The 19874-nt window shown below is 34.6% G+C and overlaps 1 protein-coding gene across 5 annotated transcripts in view; it reads right to left on the bottom strand.

Moving 5' to 3' along the window:
* Window positions 1-16453, bottom strand: part of LOC148630270 (tRNA dimethylallyltransferase-like) — a 30667-nt gene extending 14214 nt beyond the window's left edge. The window contains exons 1-3 of one of the 5 annotated variants that reach the window (XM_088564536.1): window positions 15428-16453; window positions 8322-8462; window positions 6474-6572 (exon numbers count right to left, since the gene is read on the bottom strand). In XM_088564536.1, the coding sequence (XP_088420662.1) occupies window positions 6474-6572; window positions 8322-8462; window positions 15428-15457 (270 nt within the window). In that variant the 5' untranslated portion in view covers window positions 15458-16453. The remainder of the gene's footprint in view (window positions 1-6473; window positions 6573-8321; window positions 8463-15427) is intronic. The other 4 variants (XM_088564534.1, XM_088564537.1, XM_088564538.1 and 1 more) reach the window with 4 other exon arrangements.
* Between the last annotated feature and the right edge of the window lie 3421 nt (window positions 16454-19874).

Genomic DNA, 19874 nt, shown 5'->3' with positions numbered 1-19874 from the left:
GTTTGGTCACATGGAAAACATTAATTTCTAGAACATCTATCCATATATAAGAAGAAAAATCATAAAATTGAACCCATATACAATTAACTTTTATCAAGTTAAAGAACTTAGCAGTAAATCTGGTTATTCCTAACAATAGTCTTTTTATTTATATGGTGGTTACACATATAAAAGGAAGTCATCAAGAACATTACCCCTATCAGTATCAATCCCCTGACCAGGTGGATCTACTTACCTGGTTAAAGGTAAATAAAGATTTTCCTCTGCCCTCCCTAACAATATTAGTATCAATGCCTGTCGTATTTACCTTATGGTTAAAGATTTATATAAAAAAATCATCAAAATCCTAACCAGAGCGCCATCTATTTACCAGGTTGTAAGGTATTACTCAAAATTTCTCTGCCTTCCCTATCATTATCAGTGTTCTCTTCTATTTAACAGGTTATAACACTTTTTTTAAGGAATTCCTCAAGATTTCTGTGCCCCTCCCTATCAATATCAGTGTCCCCTTTTATTGACAATGTGGTAAAAGGTCTATAATCCTTCTGTGCTCCCCATCGGTTTAATCCTGGTTTGCATACATTTGATTACAGGTTTAAATAAACAAAGACGAAATTGTTGTTTTAATCATTATAGTCTGTTCTTTATTGGTCACCTTAATTGCACCTGTATTTTACCTGAAGAATTGTACTTAAAATCTTAAGATATTGTTATGAGAATATCAAAATAAACTTGATGATGTTTTAAATGAAATATTTCATTATGTAATATTTTATTTTAGTACATGTTGTCAATATTGGGATTATAGTACAAAAATACAATTATTTACATAATAAATTATGAACTTAATGAAATAAAAAAAATAAAACTGTAAAGTTAGTTTTATAGTTTATCCTTAATTAATGTCTGTTGAAATTTATTACATTCCTTAATGTTAAGCTTCCAAGTAAAAATGGCATTCGCACAACTACGAGCACTTGAATTTGTTAAAAACAAGTTTGGCAAAGACAGCTTAGTCTTAGATGGGTATCGCTACAGCATCAGAAGTCAACGCAACACACGCATATATTGGCGATGTGTTATCAACACATGTCCTGCTACAGTCAACACGCATGATGGCCATCTGGTCAAACGTGGATACCAACACAACCACCCAAGCAACCAATCCAAAATTGATGTCATGAGGGTAATACAGACAATGAAAGACCGATCTAAATCCGAGGTCACACCAGCACCAACAATCTACGAGGAGGAAGCAGTGAAACTACGCACACCAGAGTGGAACAACGATACCAGGCAGATGGTAGAGCAGCTACCTACATATTACTCAATTAAAACTTCACTTTACCACCAGAGATCACTGACCAGACCCGCGTTACCAAAAACTACCATAGACACCAACCTCCAAGACAAATGGTGTACAACTACTGCTGGGGAACAATTTCTACTGCCTGATGACAACATTCACCAACGCATGCTTATATTTTCAACTACCAGGATTAAACCATACTGTTTCATCAACTATACACTATCCATGCTATGATCGACGGTTCCATGTTTCCACTAGTATTTGGCTTACTACCAGGCAAAGACCAGACAACCTACATCAGATTCTACAGCCACATCAAAGAGATATCTCGCCAACTCAACATTGTACTTCAACCTCAGACTGTATTCATGGACTACGAGATTGCCACCAATAACGCTGCCACTACTGTATTTCCAGGTGTGACCATCAAAGGATGTTTCTTCCACTACACCAGTTTACCGACGCATCAACACACAACTACAGCAACTCAAAGACAGATATCAGCAGCGGATTATGACTGTGACAAACTACGCAGATGCCGTTTCTCACTTACTGCATCTTAATTAGTGAACTTTTATACGATACAAACATTGTAATATATTTCATGCTTTGTCATTTCTGATAATTTAACCTGATTTTATATTTATTTTAATGCTGCAACTGATACAATGGGTCTTAAATGTTGTATATGTATTCTTAGTATATGCAAATTATTTATTTTATTTGTTGTGATTCAAGCTATCTGAAAATGAATTCTCTTGTCCCTTATCTTGTGTTGTTGATTTTGTTATTAAAATACTTATTATTACTTATTTTTTATAGGATTATTAGAAATGAAAGACAAATGTACACATTAAATAAAACACGCAATCAATACTAAAACGAAACTCAACAGAATGCCAACATATATTTTCTGCAGGTAAAAACAAATATTATGCATTTCATTGTACATATTTAAAACAAACTATAGGTCTTCAAGGTGTATGAACCCATTGTCTTTTTTGTTTATTTAACTATTTAATTAGTATGGTAATTAAATGTATGCAAACCAGGATGACACCTCCCCATCAGTGTCCTCTTCTATTTATGTTTGTTTGTTTGTTGGGGTTTAACGTCTGAGCAACAATATTTCAGCTATATTCAGACGATGAACATGAAATGAATGATTAAATGAACATGAAATGAAAAAAAGGATGGGACACAAGGATAATAGGATCGACAAATTTTGATTGCCACTGGAAAAAGGAGGGATGGGTAAGGTCGGGCAATTTAGCCTCCTGTGGCGGAGCGCAAAGGTTCCTACTCCTATCAAATACCACAGCAGGGTTCTTTAACGTGCGAGGAATGTGGCATCTTTCCCAACACGGTGCACCACTATGGTTTGTGGTCAGGTTTTCCGTATTATAGCCTGACAACCCCAGCATGTAACACGCCAGGGGTACCCCATTCCACCACCTGGGGCACACATCCCAGTTGCTCTGTGGGCAGAGCGCCCAGCCCCCGGCTAGGTTTCTGAGCACTATTTAGTCGCCTTTTACGACAAGCTTAGCGCTGCAGCAGGCCTATTCTTTTAACACCCGGACCTGCACGGGGCTCCTCTTCTATTTAACTGTTTAACCAAAAAAAAAAAAAATGTACACAAGCTGCCATCCCAATTACTGATTTAGCCTTTTTATACTGATTGAAGTTTGTCTGCACAAGAATCTTGTGGGACAACTCCAAAATTAAGATTTGGTCCTTAATCAAACATAACATAGTATGGGATTTTTTGAATCAGAGGCTGCTGACCAATTGACATTAATAGCCTCCCTGTACTAATTAAATGTATACAATATAAACTTTGTTGCCCACTGAACCAATAAATCATAAGACTCGGTATAAATCAAATTAAATTATACAGAATTCCTCAAAATCCCTTTGCTTATCTCATTCAATCTTAGTTACTATCATCAACTTTTGTACTTTAAACAATAATTGGCAGTTTGTGGACTGGACAAGCACTTTCTATATAGCTTTGACAACACTATATAGTTGGTGTATACATATCTTCCTTCAAAGACAGTGTTCAAATATTCATACCTAAAGTACTATAGTCTAATTGTGTATTTCACATATGATACACTGTATTCAAATGGCTTTAACTATAGAAGTCTCATTTCAATTTGATGGATATTATTTAGGAGACTGAATTGTTTTTAAACTCGTCCCACACTGCTTTAAATGTATATCAATGAAAATCCTCTTTATAAGAATGCTTTGCTTAAAACATTCACAGAAATCATTATAAAACTAAATGAATTGTATTATTTAACTAGAGGCTCCCAGAAACCTGAATTGCCCACCTGGTTTATTTTTTGCCTCATCCTACAACTTCGACCCAATAGACTTTTATAAGCCTTATAGTAACTGCATAAAACATAATTTTTTGCCTTTTTATAATGAGTCATCATACAACTTTGACTCCATGGAGCCTTTTGAAAACCTTACCATAAAGATAATTGCAGTGTTACAAATTTCTCCCTTGAAGCATTGAGGCTTGTACATGGTAGACCACTTGGTGATGAATGAGGCTTCATTCTTGTATTGTACATGGCAGAACCACCTGGTGATGAATTTGGCTTCTTATTTTGATAGTTTAGGTTTGAGAACTTCTTATACACAATTGATTTTTAAATTTAAATCTTCCTATGTATTTGATTCTAATGCTGCTGTTGCAAGGTTTAACTCTTGAAACACATGTACAGCAGACTGAAATAGGCAATATCAATATGACTGGTATTTGTGTATTTCGTAATTTAAGTTTTTTTTTCTATCTACTATGATTTTCAAGATATTGGCTAATAAAATGCTTCATTGAGTGCAGCTTGATACAACTGTGGAAGTCAAACCCCTGAACAATTGGGGCAAGTATGTACACACCATTCAAACTTGATAAAGCTTTGAATTTTGAGAACAGTTAGATAACTGACACGATAAGATAAGAATTTGACCTGAATTTAAGTGGACACTTAATGACCCCTTATTCCTAAATGGTTTCAGTCAAATTCCAACATGTCCTTTGGGGGTATGGCATCTTGTGTCAAAGCCATTTATTCCCTTTTACTAAAGTTATTATCCAGAAATAAAAAAAAACACTTGTTATTGGCCCCTCTGTGGCCCCTTATTCTTACTTGGCTCAAGTCACAATCCCAAAAACCAATCCCAGTCTTCCTTTTGTCGTATGGCACCTTGTACATTTGTATCTTCCTTTTGTGGTATGGCACCTTGTACATTTGTAGTTGGATTTATATGATATCCATTCACTTTTACTTAAATTATTGTAAGAACAAAAGATAAATGCATGTTTCAGGCCCCCTTTTCCAAAAAGCTTCATGTCTAAACGCTCAAAATCAATCCCAGCCTTCTTTTGGTAGTATGGCGCCTGGTTATACAATACTAAAAAAGATCCATTCACTAATATGGACAAAAGGAAAATACATCTTTCTGGTCACTAAATTTTAAAATGTTAAAGTCTTAACCCCAAAATCAATATACTAGTCTGACCATTGTGGTATAGAATATTGTGGAACACTATAATAAGCATTCCTATGCTTTTACTGGAGTTATATAGTTAAGTTCTATGAAAGCCCTTTTTTTGGCCCTTCATTCTAAAACAGTTATGGTCATAATCCCCAAAATCAATAGCAACACTCCTTGTGTAGTTTAAAACCTTGTTATAAAATTACATAGAGATTAACTATCTAATATTCAAGTTGTGACACAAAAACAAGTGTCTCAGGAGGACATTATGGACTTACATAATGCGGGCCATACCAATATTAATGCGGACATATAAAAGTTTTTTCTTTCTACTATGGTTTTCAAAATATTGGCATAAAACTGCAAAAAACACATCAGTTTTCTGGCTTGATGGGCAATAACTCTAACAAGGAGTTATCCTACAACGTTATCCCAATACAAACTTTTGAAGAGCTCTTCAAGCTGAAGAAGACAGGTCTCTTCCATTTTTCCTCATACCCTCATAGTTTTTGAGATAAAACTTGATAAACAGGGCTTTACCCCCTATGTTCTATAAATAGATATGAAGGCCATGTTTTTTTAAAGGATCAAAAATCTAAAGGCAAATTTTGTGCAAGGTACCATAAGAATGGTTTCATTTAAAACAAGTAGTTTCAGAGAAGATGATTAAAGAAAAGTTTACCAAACAATGACAACATTGCCGCCACCGCCTACAACCAAGGCAAGTGATGGCAATGGCTCACATTACTTAATGATCCACGAGTTCATAATGACAACCATAAAACTTCTGTAGTGATGACTCCAATCTTGTATCAACATATCCCCGTTCCAGAAGCCCAATTGTAAGAAGTCTAGTGTGGTACAAAAAGTCTGCACAGTTACAGCAAGCTATGTTGTGATATGAAAACTACAAACACAAGTGCTGAAGGAATGTTGCCACGAATGAAAGGAAATTTGACAATACATAAAAAATGAAAAGTCATCACGTTGGTCGTATAGTTTGGTCAATAGTTTTCCTTTACCACTGATCTCAGTGTAGGTCAAGATACGAGGCTGACTTCACAGTGTCTATAATATCCTTTATCTCAAGTTCTTTGGGAAAGATGTGACTTAACAGTATTAAATCACTATATACGTCATCTATATAGCGGAAACTGAGGTTCAAGAATCTAGCTAGACAGTGCTCCTCTTTTAAAAGCAGAGGCTTTAGTTACAACCCTTTTTAATAGTTCTGTTCGTCAAAGATGGTGAAGGTTGATATCACTTTACGAATTTTGTGAATTCAACAATGTAAAAACTTTTTTTCACTAAACAAAAAAGCATTGGTAGAAATTTCCAACTAACAGCCTTTTTTTTTCTTTAAATTTATCAATATTTTCACCATTTAGCAATGTTGAAGATGTTCAGTCTTTGATTAACCAGGTAGTTGATATATATAAGGAGTACCTCAAAAACCCATTGCCTGTACCAGTCAAAGTCTCTATCTACAAGGAGGTTAAAACTTTTATGTAAGGAATACCTGAAAACCACACTGACCCTTTTTACCAATAGAAGTCATATTCTCACCTGATAGGTAAAGGAATTCATTTTAAAAAAATCCTCAAAATCCCATTTCCCTCCTAATCATTATAAGTCCTCTACTTACTTGATTGTTAATAAGTGTATTCCACACCAATGACTCTATGTAATAGTTGGTCCCTCCAACAACTATGGGTATCTTATTTGAATGAAATATATTGTCTATCTAAAGTAAAGGTTCAGGAAAATAAATTGGTCTCTTTTATAAATCAGTTTTAACATCATGTTCTATCACAAGACATCTGTGAAATTAAGGAGTGTAATGTCTCCATGATCTATCATCAGAAATCTGTGATATCATAATCAAGGAATGTCAGACCTTCATGTTCCATGGCCTGACATTAGATATCAAGGAATGTCAGACATTCAAGATACATCACCAGATGTCAGAGATATCAAGAATGTAAGACCTCCATGATCCATCACCAGACATCTGTGTCATCAAGGAATGTCAGACATTCATGATTCATCACCAGATGTCAGAGATATCAAGGAATGTCAGACCTCCATGATCCATGGCCAGGCACCTGTGATATCAAGGAATGTCAAAGCTCCATGATCCATCATCAGACTGTAATGTCAAGGAATGTCAGACCTCCATGATACTTCACCAGACATCAGAGATACCTAGGAATGTCAGACCTTCATGATCCATCACCAGATGTCAGAGATATCAAGAAATATCAGTCAGACCTCCATGATCCATCACCAGACATCAGAGATATGAAGGAATGTCAAAGACATTCACAACCAACCTCCAGGCATATTTGATATTAAGGAATGTCAGACATCAATGATACATCACCAGACTGTGATGTCAAGGAATGTCACAGCTCCATGATCCATCATCAGACATCTGTGTCATCAAGGAATGTCAGACATTCATGATTCATCACCAGATGTCAGAGATATCAAGGAATGTCCGACCTCCATGATCCATGGCCAGGCACCTGTGATATCAAGGAATGTCAAAGCTCCATGATCCATCATCAGACTGTAATGTCAAGGAATGTCAGACCTCCATGATACTTCACCAGACATCAGAGATACCTAGGAGTGTCAAACCTTCATGATCCATCACCAGATGTCAGAGATATCAAGGAATATCAGTCAGACCTCCATGATCCATCACCAGACATATGAGATATGAAGGAATGTCAGAGACATTCACAATCAACCTCCAGGCATATTTGATATTAAGGAATGTCAGACCTCAATGATACATCACCAGACTGTGATGTCAAGGAATGTCACAGCTCCATGATCCATCATCAGACTGTAATGTCAAGGAATGTCAGACCTCCAAAATGCTTCACCAGGTACAGAGATATAAAGGAATGTCAGACATTCACAATCAACCTCCAGGCATATATGATATTAAGGAATGTCAGACCTCAATGTGATACATCACCAGACTGTGATGTCAAGGAAAATCAGACCTCCATGATCCATGGGCCGACACCTGTGATATCAAGGAATGTCAGGCCTCCATGATCCATCACCAGACCTCAGAGATATCAAGGAAAGTCAGACCTCCTTGATCCATAACCAGACACCTGTGATATCAAGGAATGTCAGACCTCAATTAAAAGAGGGAAAGTTGGGCCCACCTAACCTATCACCAGATTGGGGTTTCAAATTAGTATGGATCCAGGGTTTGAAGCAAGATATTTATTGAATTTCATTTACCTAGTTCTTTGACCTTAAACTCTTTGCACTGTCCCTTTGTTTACTGGTCTGGACTTACTCAAGTGATCTATTGATTTGAAACTTTGGAAAGTCCAGGTCCTCCATTCTTGAAAGGAAATTTTAACCCATATAGACATAACAAAGATATGTCAGGGTACTAATGAGACACCTGTGTCATCACTGATAACATAGGTATGTGTTATAAAGTCTATAATATCAAGGATACAATAGGAACAGCCCTGTCTCTGAAGTCTACCACGGTGTGGTTTTCTATCAAAGGGTCTAAATAATCTATCATATGGTGAGGACATTGTTGTACTTCTTCTTTCGTCACTTTATTGGTTACTATGTCCAAGCCTTTATATATCTAAAACAAAAGTTTAAACAACAAAATTATCTATTTTTTAATACAACATGTAGATGTACTAAATGTCAAAAGAATGAATATTACAGAAAATGTGAGTTTATACCCTGTGTCTTTAGAGCATCAAAGTAAATACCTCCAAGTATTCATTTAAAATCAGTGTTGTGTATTAAAGTGAAAGAGTAATCAAGGGAACCAAGGTTATAGCGGTAATCAAAAGAATGTAATCCAGGGACAAAGACCCGACATGGAAAACAGACTTACACAACAAAGAACATAAGGTAACTAAAATCATACATACAAAGTAACAAAAGCAAATGAGCAACTCGGACTCCACTAAAAACTGGGAGCATGGACCAGATGCACCGGTAGGGTAGGCGTCCTCTGCTTTTCTAGAAACACCTGCCGAGAAGCTCATAAAAAGTCAAGTCCAGGGTAAACGAAAGAGGAAAGGAAAACTATGACACATGGAACAAATCAGTTTTCATGATGCAAATGGACACACCATAACGATCAACGAGTTCATGATGACGACCATAAAACTTCTGTAGTGATGACTTCAATCTTGTAGCAACATAACCCTGTTCCAGAAGCCTATTTGTTAGAGTTCTAGTGCGATATAAAAAGTCTGCGTAGTTTCGGCAAGCTCTGGCATAACCCATGAACACTCCATACGCAGGTGCTGAAGGGATGTTGCCACAGATGAAAGGAAAGTTGACAATTCTGAATAAAAAGTCATCACGTTGTCGTATAGTTTGGTCAATAGTTTTCCCTTAGTCTGTAGTATCCTTTATCTCAAGTTCTTTTGGGTAGATGCAATGTATCAAATCCCCGAAATTAGGATTGTTTGAAGATAATATGTCATCTATATAACGGAAACTGAGATTGAAGGATCTAGCCAAACAATATTCTTTCTTTCTGATCAGATCAGCTATAAAGTCAGCCTCATAAGAGTGAAAGAATAGGTCAGCAAGTAAAGGAGCACAATTTGTTCCCATTGGAATGCCGATCGTTTGTTGAAAAACACGTCCAGCACATTGGACAAATATGTTGTCGATTAAAAATTCCAGCATTTTGTAAACATCTTCCTCTGTATATTTGGAAGATGATTTGGAATTACTTCTTACAAAGTATGACGAATCTCTACAAAGAACTATATATTTGTATCTAGGTGTACCATCTTTTTTGGAAAAACAATGATGAATAATGTTTTTACGTAGGGATTTTAATTGAGTATGGGGAATAGAAGTATACAGTGTTGAAAAATCATAGGTTTTAATGATATTGTATTCAGATTGTTTCCAAAAGATCTTTCGAATTTTTCAGTCAACCAAACTAAGATCGAAATAGATTTTCCTTCTATTTATAAATATGCATAGTTTTTCATATATACATGTAAGGATACTTTTTAAATTTGCAATATTCAGTCAAGACAAAAACTTGGTGACCATAAAACATCGATGCAAGGAGAAGTTTTAGTAAATTTTTTGTAATCTATTATGTCTATTACAAAACATCTCTCTGTCAAAGACAAATGGGAGCAGTGAGAAGGAGAAGTTTTCTGCTGATTACTCCCTCTACAATAGACCCTGATTCAATTTTACTTATACAAAATGTATTCAATTCCATAAATACAACAATATCCTTCTTTAAACTATTATGCCCTGATTGAAGTCAACACTTCTATGTTACTTGTAATTTTTTCCCATTTTATATTGTATATACATGCATCTACATGTATATTGAATATAAAAATACATGTACATTTGTACATGTATCTAATGAAATATACCTCACTTACTGAATATTCAGTTTTATTTCAAATGGATGTACATGTATGGTACTTCTTTTCCTTAAAAAAAAGTCTTAAAATGACAAAATTCTAATTTGATTAATCTAATAAGATTCATGTACATGTAGTAGTAAAACAAAGAAAATCATAATACAATAAATTAATACATTACTTCAACATTTATTTTTATACCAGTACCATGGACATGCAATATTAGTATATGAGCATTATTGTTGCCAAGTTAAATTGATCCTTATTTACTTTCAAAAGTCAAGTGTCAAAGCATTTTAGCTTGTGACTTCTTTCTCTTTCAGGTTAACACCAGCTGGGCTAAATTCTAGTCTAATGCCAAGGACTACAAAAATGAAACTATGGTTTCCTGTAAAAATGCCTATTTGGCATGCTCTTAAAAGGAGTTTTTTATTCCTTCCCTTCCTATCGTGTTTTCAATTTACAAGGTCTTCATCACTTCAAAAAAATTATAAAGTTTTTTTTAAGAAATGTGACACATATCCATGATGAATCTATTATTTCTGAGTTTAAATCATAATTATATTTCCAAGTTATATTATTACATTTTTTTTTAGATATGTTTATCCAGTATTATTCATATTTTATTGTATGATGGTATATCATATATGATATATGGTCCGATCTCACATGCTGGTTAAGTATAATTTTAACTGGTTGAGTACCTGTTTTAAAATGTGCATACATACTTTGTCTACATGAAGTTGGTTGCATTTTAGTGCTTATTATTGTAAAGTGCTTAGAGTATTTTTTAATAAAATAGTGCTCTATACAAATATTGTTAATAATACCCTAAAATAATAGCAAGCACAGGTAAGCTCAACTGCAATGTGTGTATATGTGAAAAAAAAAACAATCTTAAGATGGTCCCAAGTGATTGTTATCAAACTGGAAAGGGTTTCATAGAATGCACAAATACCCCTATTACAGAAGTTTCACAAGAAAATTGACACTTGTTTTCAATGCATTCCTTTCTCTTTTTTTCTGTATCATATAATAAATTCATAGAAAAGTTTGGGAAATATTGGATGGTCTTGGCTGTTCCAGAACCAAACTTACACTGGAAAACATAGAGACCTCATTGTATTATTCAAATCAAAGCATGGTTTTTCTAAGACAGAAAAAGGCAATCATTTTTAGAATTTGTGCAAGCTGTCAGTTGCATCACTTTGATGTGTAATTGTTTACATCACAGGTTATGTGTAAAATTTCCAGACTTTATACATACATGTACACATATTCTGAATCAGACCTACTAATAGCTGATCATGAAGCTGCTCATTAGGTTCCACTATATAGATGGGTCACTGTAGATAACTTTATGACAATTTGTGGAAATAAAGCTATATTGAGACACTTAAACAAGTAAATCCAGCATTTTTTCCTGTAAAAAGTATATATATTTCAAAACCTTACATTATGGAGATCCATAAAAAAAAATTGATATTCTTTTCTACTTCGTTATGAAAATCTGTAGCCATGGTAACATAATAAAAATATACATCAATTTACATAACAAATTTTGGATGCCTTCCCAAAAATAATTTTCAAAATATCAGGCACTTAAAAACTGCCAGAAAAAGGAAGTTGGCATGGTATTATTGTAAAAAAAAAATAAAAATAAAAAGTGTACCTTTTTCTGCTCATTTGTTCATGATTTTAATTTTTAAAGTTCCTGCGAAATTTTGCACTTTTGAAAAACAGCCAGTTGGTGCCGGGAAGAGAACCCAATCCGATGAGGACCTGAATCTTTCTGGATAGCTTAAAGCATGCATTTTACACCTCTTTACCTTCACAAGTATTGCATCTATTTATGTATAAATGCTCTACTATCCACAATCAATATTTCCACCAAGTTTCACCTTTTATTTTCATGTTGGCATGGTATTATTGTAAAAAAAAAAGTAATAAAAAGTGTACCTTTTTCTGCTCATTTGTTCATGATTTTAATTTTTAAAGTTCCTGCGAAATTTTGCACTTTTGAAAAACAGCCAGTTGGTGCCGGGAAGAGAACCCAATCCGATGAGGACCTGAATCTTTCTGGATAGCTTAAAGCATGCATTTTACACCTCTTTACCTTCACAAGTATTGCATCTATTCATGTATAAATGCTCTACTATCCACAATCAATATTTCCACCAAGTTTCACCTTTTATTTTCATGTTTTACAAAATTAGACCAGGTCAGTTTTGTGTAAGAAACAGTGCACCTAAATCCCATTTGTGTAGTGCAACCTTAGGTTAAAAATGAGAATCCAAGAATGTTGAACCTCACAGTGCTTGCTTCTTTAGGCAATGCACATGCCTACAACATATGAAATAGTTTCATCACAGACTTTTTTCATTTTCTTCAAAATTTGTCTAAATACTAAGAAACAAGTGCCTGTTGGAAGCTGCAGTCAAGGAGTGTATATTTAGAGGGGAATCTATATAGGTTATTTGGTTGTTCATTAACCATTTTTCTCAAATGTCTCTGTTGGAATAAGGGCAACCTTGCTTTAGGGATGTTTGCAAAAACTACTGGATGGATTTTGATGACTGATGTACTAAATTAAAGATAAAGATTAGAGAATGGCAATACATCTTTTTTTATTGAAAAAAGAGGACTGTACATATTTTCCAGTTCAAAATTAGGTCTTTTTAAACAATTGACAAAAAAAAATCACATTTTTTTAAAGGTTCATAAAAGTTGATTTGTCATTAAGTGTTTGTAAAAACTAATGCATCTATTAAAACTAAATTAGTATCAAATTGAAGAGAAAAATCTGCTGAATGGTAATGGCTATTTTAGTAAATGTGCTTTGAATAACAATAAAATAATGACTAAATAAATGTACCTATATGGAGCTATGTCTTGAGAAAGAAATGTAAAAATTTCCACTTTCAAAAACTATACTCCAATTAGCTGTTAATCATTGTGCCTTTCTGTTTTTTAACCTTTTGAATTTACTACAAATTAAAAGATTAAAGAAACCTCTTGAAAAGGATGTCATACCTTTTTTTTTTTTTTTAAATATTCACTAATTCATTTGCGCTACACGGTGTGCCAATAACTAATTATTTATTCCAGTAACTTAGGCAATGGTAGATAAATAAAGTTTCAGTAAATAGTTTTAATGATTTGTAAGCCTGGAATGTAGAACTAGGGACTATATTATAATACTAGTAATATTTAAAAAAAAAAAAAAAAAAAAGTCCATTGGCGTAGAACAGACCTGTTAGGTTGTAGCTGGTTTATAGTTAATAAACATGTATAGTGCTTTTAGGATGATTTTAAGACGACTAAATACTCTGCTTACGCCGTAAATGCAATTTCAGTGTTTTAACCTTCAACGCTAAATGACTTATCCTGCCCGAAATCCAACCTCCACTTCTTCCTGGTGAGCAGGGATACATTATTTTGAAACAGATAATGCTGGCTAACAGAAAGTATGACTATATTATATCAAAGTCACTTGTAGTTGGCACAAATAAGACATGGTTTGAGGCACAAATGAAATACTAATTGGAGCATAAGCAATGACTCATTTTAAAATGTTATTTTTATTGTATAATAATGAGTTTGAAAAAACATACTTCATTAGCAGTTAGAAGTTGACCAATTTCATTGATTTTTTCTGGGGCAATTTTGTGTTTTAATGACACACACCCTTCCTCAGTATTTTCATCATAACTTTATCATTATCATTTTGTTAATTTTATAACTTGTATCACTAGATTACAGAATTATTTCTCTTTCCCAGTATGCATAAGTAAAATATAAACCTTACAGGCTTTAAGTTTACCTAGTATAAAGACCAGGGAGGTTTACTTATTTTTGTACATTATATAGATTTTGTTAGGAGTGACCAGTCCCTGTAATATTAAGTCCCTGCTGCCATACAGACAGTGGTGAGAACATTTTATTTTAGAAGTTTCTGTTTCATCAAATTAAACTACCGATAATTTTAGTTCCCTTGCTGTGGTATACTGGGTTATCCCCATTCCGGTGGTCAAAATGTTATTTATCTGATGGAATTACCGATCTGGTCAGACCATGCTAATGTTATTTATATAAATAAAATTCGGCCATTTTAATTTCCACTTCTGTATATCATGTCATAGCCTTGTCTTTGTTTAATTATTAAACCAGTCAATGAAAATCGGGTGTCAACTATCTGCTATTATTGTTGTCATACCCTACATCCGGTGCAGAGATTAAACAAGTATGAGTAGCCATATGGGATACAATACAATTCCACTTAAAATAAGGAAATATGCTAGTATTTGAATTATTAATGAAAATATTGTATTGGACAAGAATGACTGTATAGAATATATTTTCTAAAAGAGAAATATTAATATGTGGGAATATTAACACTTTGCTTTTTATCTCAAAATACTGTTGATCTTATTTCAATTTCTATTCAAATAATTATTTGATTGAAATTGATTTTTGATTGAAGTCATTAAGAAATATTTTAAGATCACTTAAAATTGATATACTGATCTCTATCATTAGATTATCAAAACTTGCTAATTTCTAAATGATAAATTTTCAAAAAATTTATATACAAGTACAATTTGTTTTTAATCAATTGTAACTTTGAAAATTAAATCGTTTATAAATTTGAAAAACTTTAATTAACTCAACAAAATAAAACAGTCAAACAAAAAAATATCTAAAGTTTTCAATGTTTATTTGTCAAACAATGTCAAAATAATGCATGAAGGCAGATTTCAAAGCATCAGCGCCATAATTTTTTCCTTCATTTAGGAGATATCTGTATAATCAAATATCCCATAACTAGCTTAATTTTGTCCATAATGAACTTTCCTATTGTTACATATTTCACATCTATTCTTCATTTCCATTCAATTTTTCGAAGTAAAATATTTTTAAGATGAGAGAAGAAATATTTGATACTTTGATTTTTCAAATCCTCAGAAAAAGTTCATTTTTTGTTAATCAGGCTTTCCATAGTTTTTTCTTATGACACATGCACATTTTGGTTATGTGATTATTGTTTGGCAGACAATAAATCAATATTGATTGATTGGTTACATGTGTATTTTCTGTATTTCTAAAATGGATTAAATAATATCGCATACAGATGTTTTGGAATAGTTGAAAGTATTCTATGTGGAGCTTAAAACATAAAAATTACCTCGAATGCTGGCAATTTAACCTTTATCATTGTTTTGATGAAACAAGCAGGTTCCAGTGTTGGCAACCTCTGACCACTGACCCAATCATGTGCTCTCAGTTGTGTACAAAAAGGAATATTAATAATACACCAGAACCAGTTATACTTCGGAAATAGGTTAAAGCTGTGGCAGGACGGCCTACCTGCGTTGTAGTAGGTAGTGAGATTTAAATAGCCAGTTAATTGACTTGGCTAAAGGATTAATTCTTTAGCTGAATCGCTTTGTTGCTGGCTTTTCACCAAGCAGTCTAGGGTTCGATCCTTGGGGGCGGAGTATAATTTTGTGAGTCAAATTATACTCTCCCTTTATATTTGACACCCAACTAAAAAACACACAGGTTTGGTTAACTATTGAGCTAGTGTTAGAGTCATTTGTGGTACGGAGACTCTTAAGGTGAGGGAAATGTGGCAGGATGGCCTACCTGTGTTGTAATAGGTAGTGAGATTCAGCCAGTTAATTGACTTGGCTGAAGGTTTAATTCTTTAGCTGAATTGCTTTGTTACTGGCTTGTCACCGAGCAGTCTAGGGTTCGATCCTCGGGAGCAGATTATAATTTTGTGAGTCAAATCGTGCTCTCCCGTTACAAAGCAGAATAATAAACGATGTAGTTCTGTATATTATGTGTCATAACTTTAAAACATGTATTTCATGTATAATCCTCAATACAACTACTGTTAGTGTTTTATGTTCATATAAATATTCATATATTTTTGTATGCTTGAATAGTTTTCCTTTTTTTCCTCTCTTGATGTAATTAGCTTTGTTGTTTGACGTTGAGCTCCAATTAGTTAGAGCGCAAATCTACTTCTTCTATTAAAGAAAGGGACACACCTGCATAGAATCTGCACTGATGATTTCACCCTTAAATGCACGACCAAGTTCTAGTGCTAATTTGGATTTCCCTGAGCCTGTTGCTCCAAGAATAACTACAAGAGGCAGTCGGTTTGACAACCTAATGGGCGCAGCCATCTTTTGTTTCTTATGGCGAATAGGTCAAGTCGTACCAATTTGTTTCGTCCCATATAACAATTACTTATGAGCCTAATAATAAGCTCGAACATATAAAGTCCCGAATCGGCAGAGCTTTTGAAACCGACAAAACCTATATTTAAGAGCGTTATTCAGCATTTACTAACAAGATTTTAAGCCCCCGGGCATGGTTATATCGAATCCCTCTTTTTGTTGTCGCGTACTTCATTTGATTTCACTTAGGGACCGTTCAATATTTATCGAAGTATATATATAGTGAGAGAGAAGGGTCTGAAAAATTCCCAACAATGTTAGAACTGTCAAATTTGCAAAGCAAATTTTTGGTCGTTCCCTCCGCGGGACTCGAACTCGTACCGCTGTGACATCTATGGCAACAACGCCTGCACAATGACCAAAAATTTGCATCGCAAATTTGACAGTTATAATATCGTTGGGAATTTTTCAGACCTTTCTACAAGTTTACGCTATCTTCCTTGTATCCATTTGATCCGATGGAGCAGTGTAGCGAATAGAGTCGTCAAATTCTGAGACGTTGTATAATATTGATTTGTTGTTACATGCATCATTAATTTGATCCTCTATCCTACATAATAACACCTAGATGAACTGTCCCGTACTACCATATATCGTGTACTAAGTTACAGCCCTAGATTAATCCTATGAGGAATGACCCGGCCAGCGAAAGCTATATCTCGATATAGCCTAGCTGGCCGAGTGGTTTAGGGCTATGGACTTTGTGCAGGCGGTGGTGCCAAAGATGTCACAGCGGTACCAGTTCGAATCCCGCGGAGGGAACGACCAAAAAATTGAATCGCAAATTTGACAGTCCTAACATCGTTGGGAATTTTTCAGACCCTTATACCATACCCTCTAGACTTGGCATATGTCAGATCGTTTATTTTAATCAGATTGTACGTTAGTATGGGTATGGTACGGTATATATATATAAATTCTAAGGGAGGATCAAATATGCAAAAATTTGCAAAATTTTTGGTTGTCAGAACATGCACAGAATGGTTTAAAACGATGAATTTTCGACATTTTTGGGAAAAAAATAAATTAAAAAAAATCCTGGACCCTAGTGCCTGTATTGAAATATATCTTCTGCCTATGAAGGCTGATGAGTTATCCTTCTTACCACAGTCACGAGATATTGGTCCTTTTACCGTGGATAGCTGACCTGTTTTTAAGTCGCTAATATTGTTAGCGACTTCTTGCACTCGTAATTTCAGTTTTTAATAATCGCATATGATTTACATAAATATATAGTTATACGCCACATAATGCTGTAGATTATCGCGTTGTTTACCACCACAGCGTCATAATTCTAGCTTCATACGAAATAAAATTGGTCATCTTAAAATCATACACGTGTGTTCTACGAGTGTTTCTTGCTTGTAGGAGAACGGGGGAAAAATTTTTGAGGTTCAATTTTTGAAATATTCTTCTAGAGTGGTTGCAATGTAGATATCTTTTCTGGTCAAATTAGCGAGAAATTAAAAGTTTCAACCTAAAACCGCCTAGAGCTACCCCTGACAACCCAATTAGAAAATTCTTGAAGTCTGATCGGAATTCAATGAAGCTTTCACAAATTCGTTATCACATTATGTCATTGTGCACCATTTTTATTTTTCAATCTGAATTAGTTTTAGAGTTGATCCCCTTGGCCGACCAATGATTAAGCTCATGTTTTGTATAGTAATTCAGATGGATAATAAAGGAGGCAGGGGCGGATTCAGGTGGGGGCGTGACGGGAGGTTCATGACGGATTGCATCATGTGATGAAAAATTTGTATGTTTAGAGGTTTTAGAGGTGTCCCGGGTCGATGAATGACCAAACCCCTAATAGTAATTTAGACGGAAATCACCGTGGCACCATGTGATATTTCAGAAGAGAAAGACGAACTGACAGTACATCCCGCTTTTCAAAGCCGGGGTATGAAAATCGTACATACAGTGAAATCCTAATACACGTCAACTGAGCTATTCAGACAACTATCTAGAGCACTCTGGTATTCTTTCTCGCGTACTCAAGTCCAAAGGCGGATCGAGGAATTTAGGTACATGTGGGTGCATGGGAGTAAATAGATATAAATGCCGAGCGAAGCGAAAAAAGAATTAAAGGGTACAAATTGTGAAAATCGAGATTTCATGCCACCCCCCTTAATTTTAGGAGGGAAAGTACGTCAGACACCCCCGTCCTTGGTTCCGCGCCTGAAGTCAGTTCACAAAATTAAGAGGAAAACTCTCCATCGAACTTTGAAAACGACGTTTCATTAATAATTGGTAACATATTCGTGTAGCTTGGAACCGTGTATTTACCCAGTTTCATAATTTAGACTCGTGTTATTCGATATATCTCGTTGGGTACACTAACACGGTCTTTCTAACATATCTTGTTGGGTACAGCAACACGGACTTTGGATATCGTCCCAACTACATGCAGTTAGCTTTTAGGGTGGTGTACTCGTTTTGGTTTTGTTCTTCCATAGACAAATATGACATGTTCATTCGGTTAAGCTCACTAGAGCTCATGTTGTCTTGTTATATTTACCGATTCAAAATAAAGTTTTCGTAACTGAACTGAAAAAGGTTCTACTAGTCTCCCCATGTACTTTATTTACCGATTGACGACAACAGTTCTAGCTAAATTACTTGCCCCACGGGATTTATGACTATATTAACACAGTTGACCCACTGTCCCGATCTCGGTACATCTTACTCCCTAATTTATTGTCCATGTTATTAAATAAACGAAACATTGTCACGGTCTGTCGACAACCGTTAACATTTGGCGGGAAAGTTGTACCAGGGTAACCTTTCTTTGTTCGGAAGTTTTCCCGCCAATACGTCAGAACTTCCTGCTGACCTAAATACCAGACATACTTAATCAGCAATACACAAAATCTCCTTAGACGATAAACATAAACTATCGATTTTTCCTTAATGTAACTTTTGAAGTCAGTGATTAATGGCACTACATGTATGAACAAGGTGGCGAATATTGCAGGTTTTTGTATTTCTTATTTTGCAAAAACATATGGAACCAATTTAGTCAATATACAAAATGTACTTCAATTGTGTAAGAAAGCTGTGAATGAGGGGATTGAACTCCCAACTCAAACACTGTTATTTGTTTTTCTTCAAACATGACAACTACTGTGAATTTTTAAGACACCAGAATGACCAAGTCAAAGAACACCATATATTGGCATTAATTGATAAATATCAATCTCTCATGAAATTGAATGAAATGTCATGACCCTAGAACTGCCTTTTATTTTAAGGTAAGATGGGTGTTGCATATATGACAGTCTGCTAAAACAATCATTGTATTGACTCTGCTCCTTATGAGAAATACATGTATACTGAACATTATAGCATAAACTTCCAGACAAATCTATAAACATAAACAAA

Source organism: Perna viridis, chromosome 1, assembly GCF_037379345.1.
Source record: "Perna viridis isolate PV_CMFRI_1.1 ecotype Kerala chromosome 1, ASM3737934v1, whole genome shotgun sequence".
NCBI lineage: Eukaryota > Metazoa > Mollusca > Bivalvia > Mytilida > Mytilidae > Perna > Perna viridis.
This window is presented reverse-complemented; position numbering and strand designations above follow the sequence as displayed.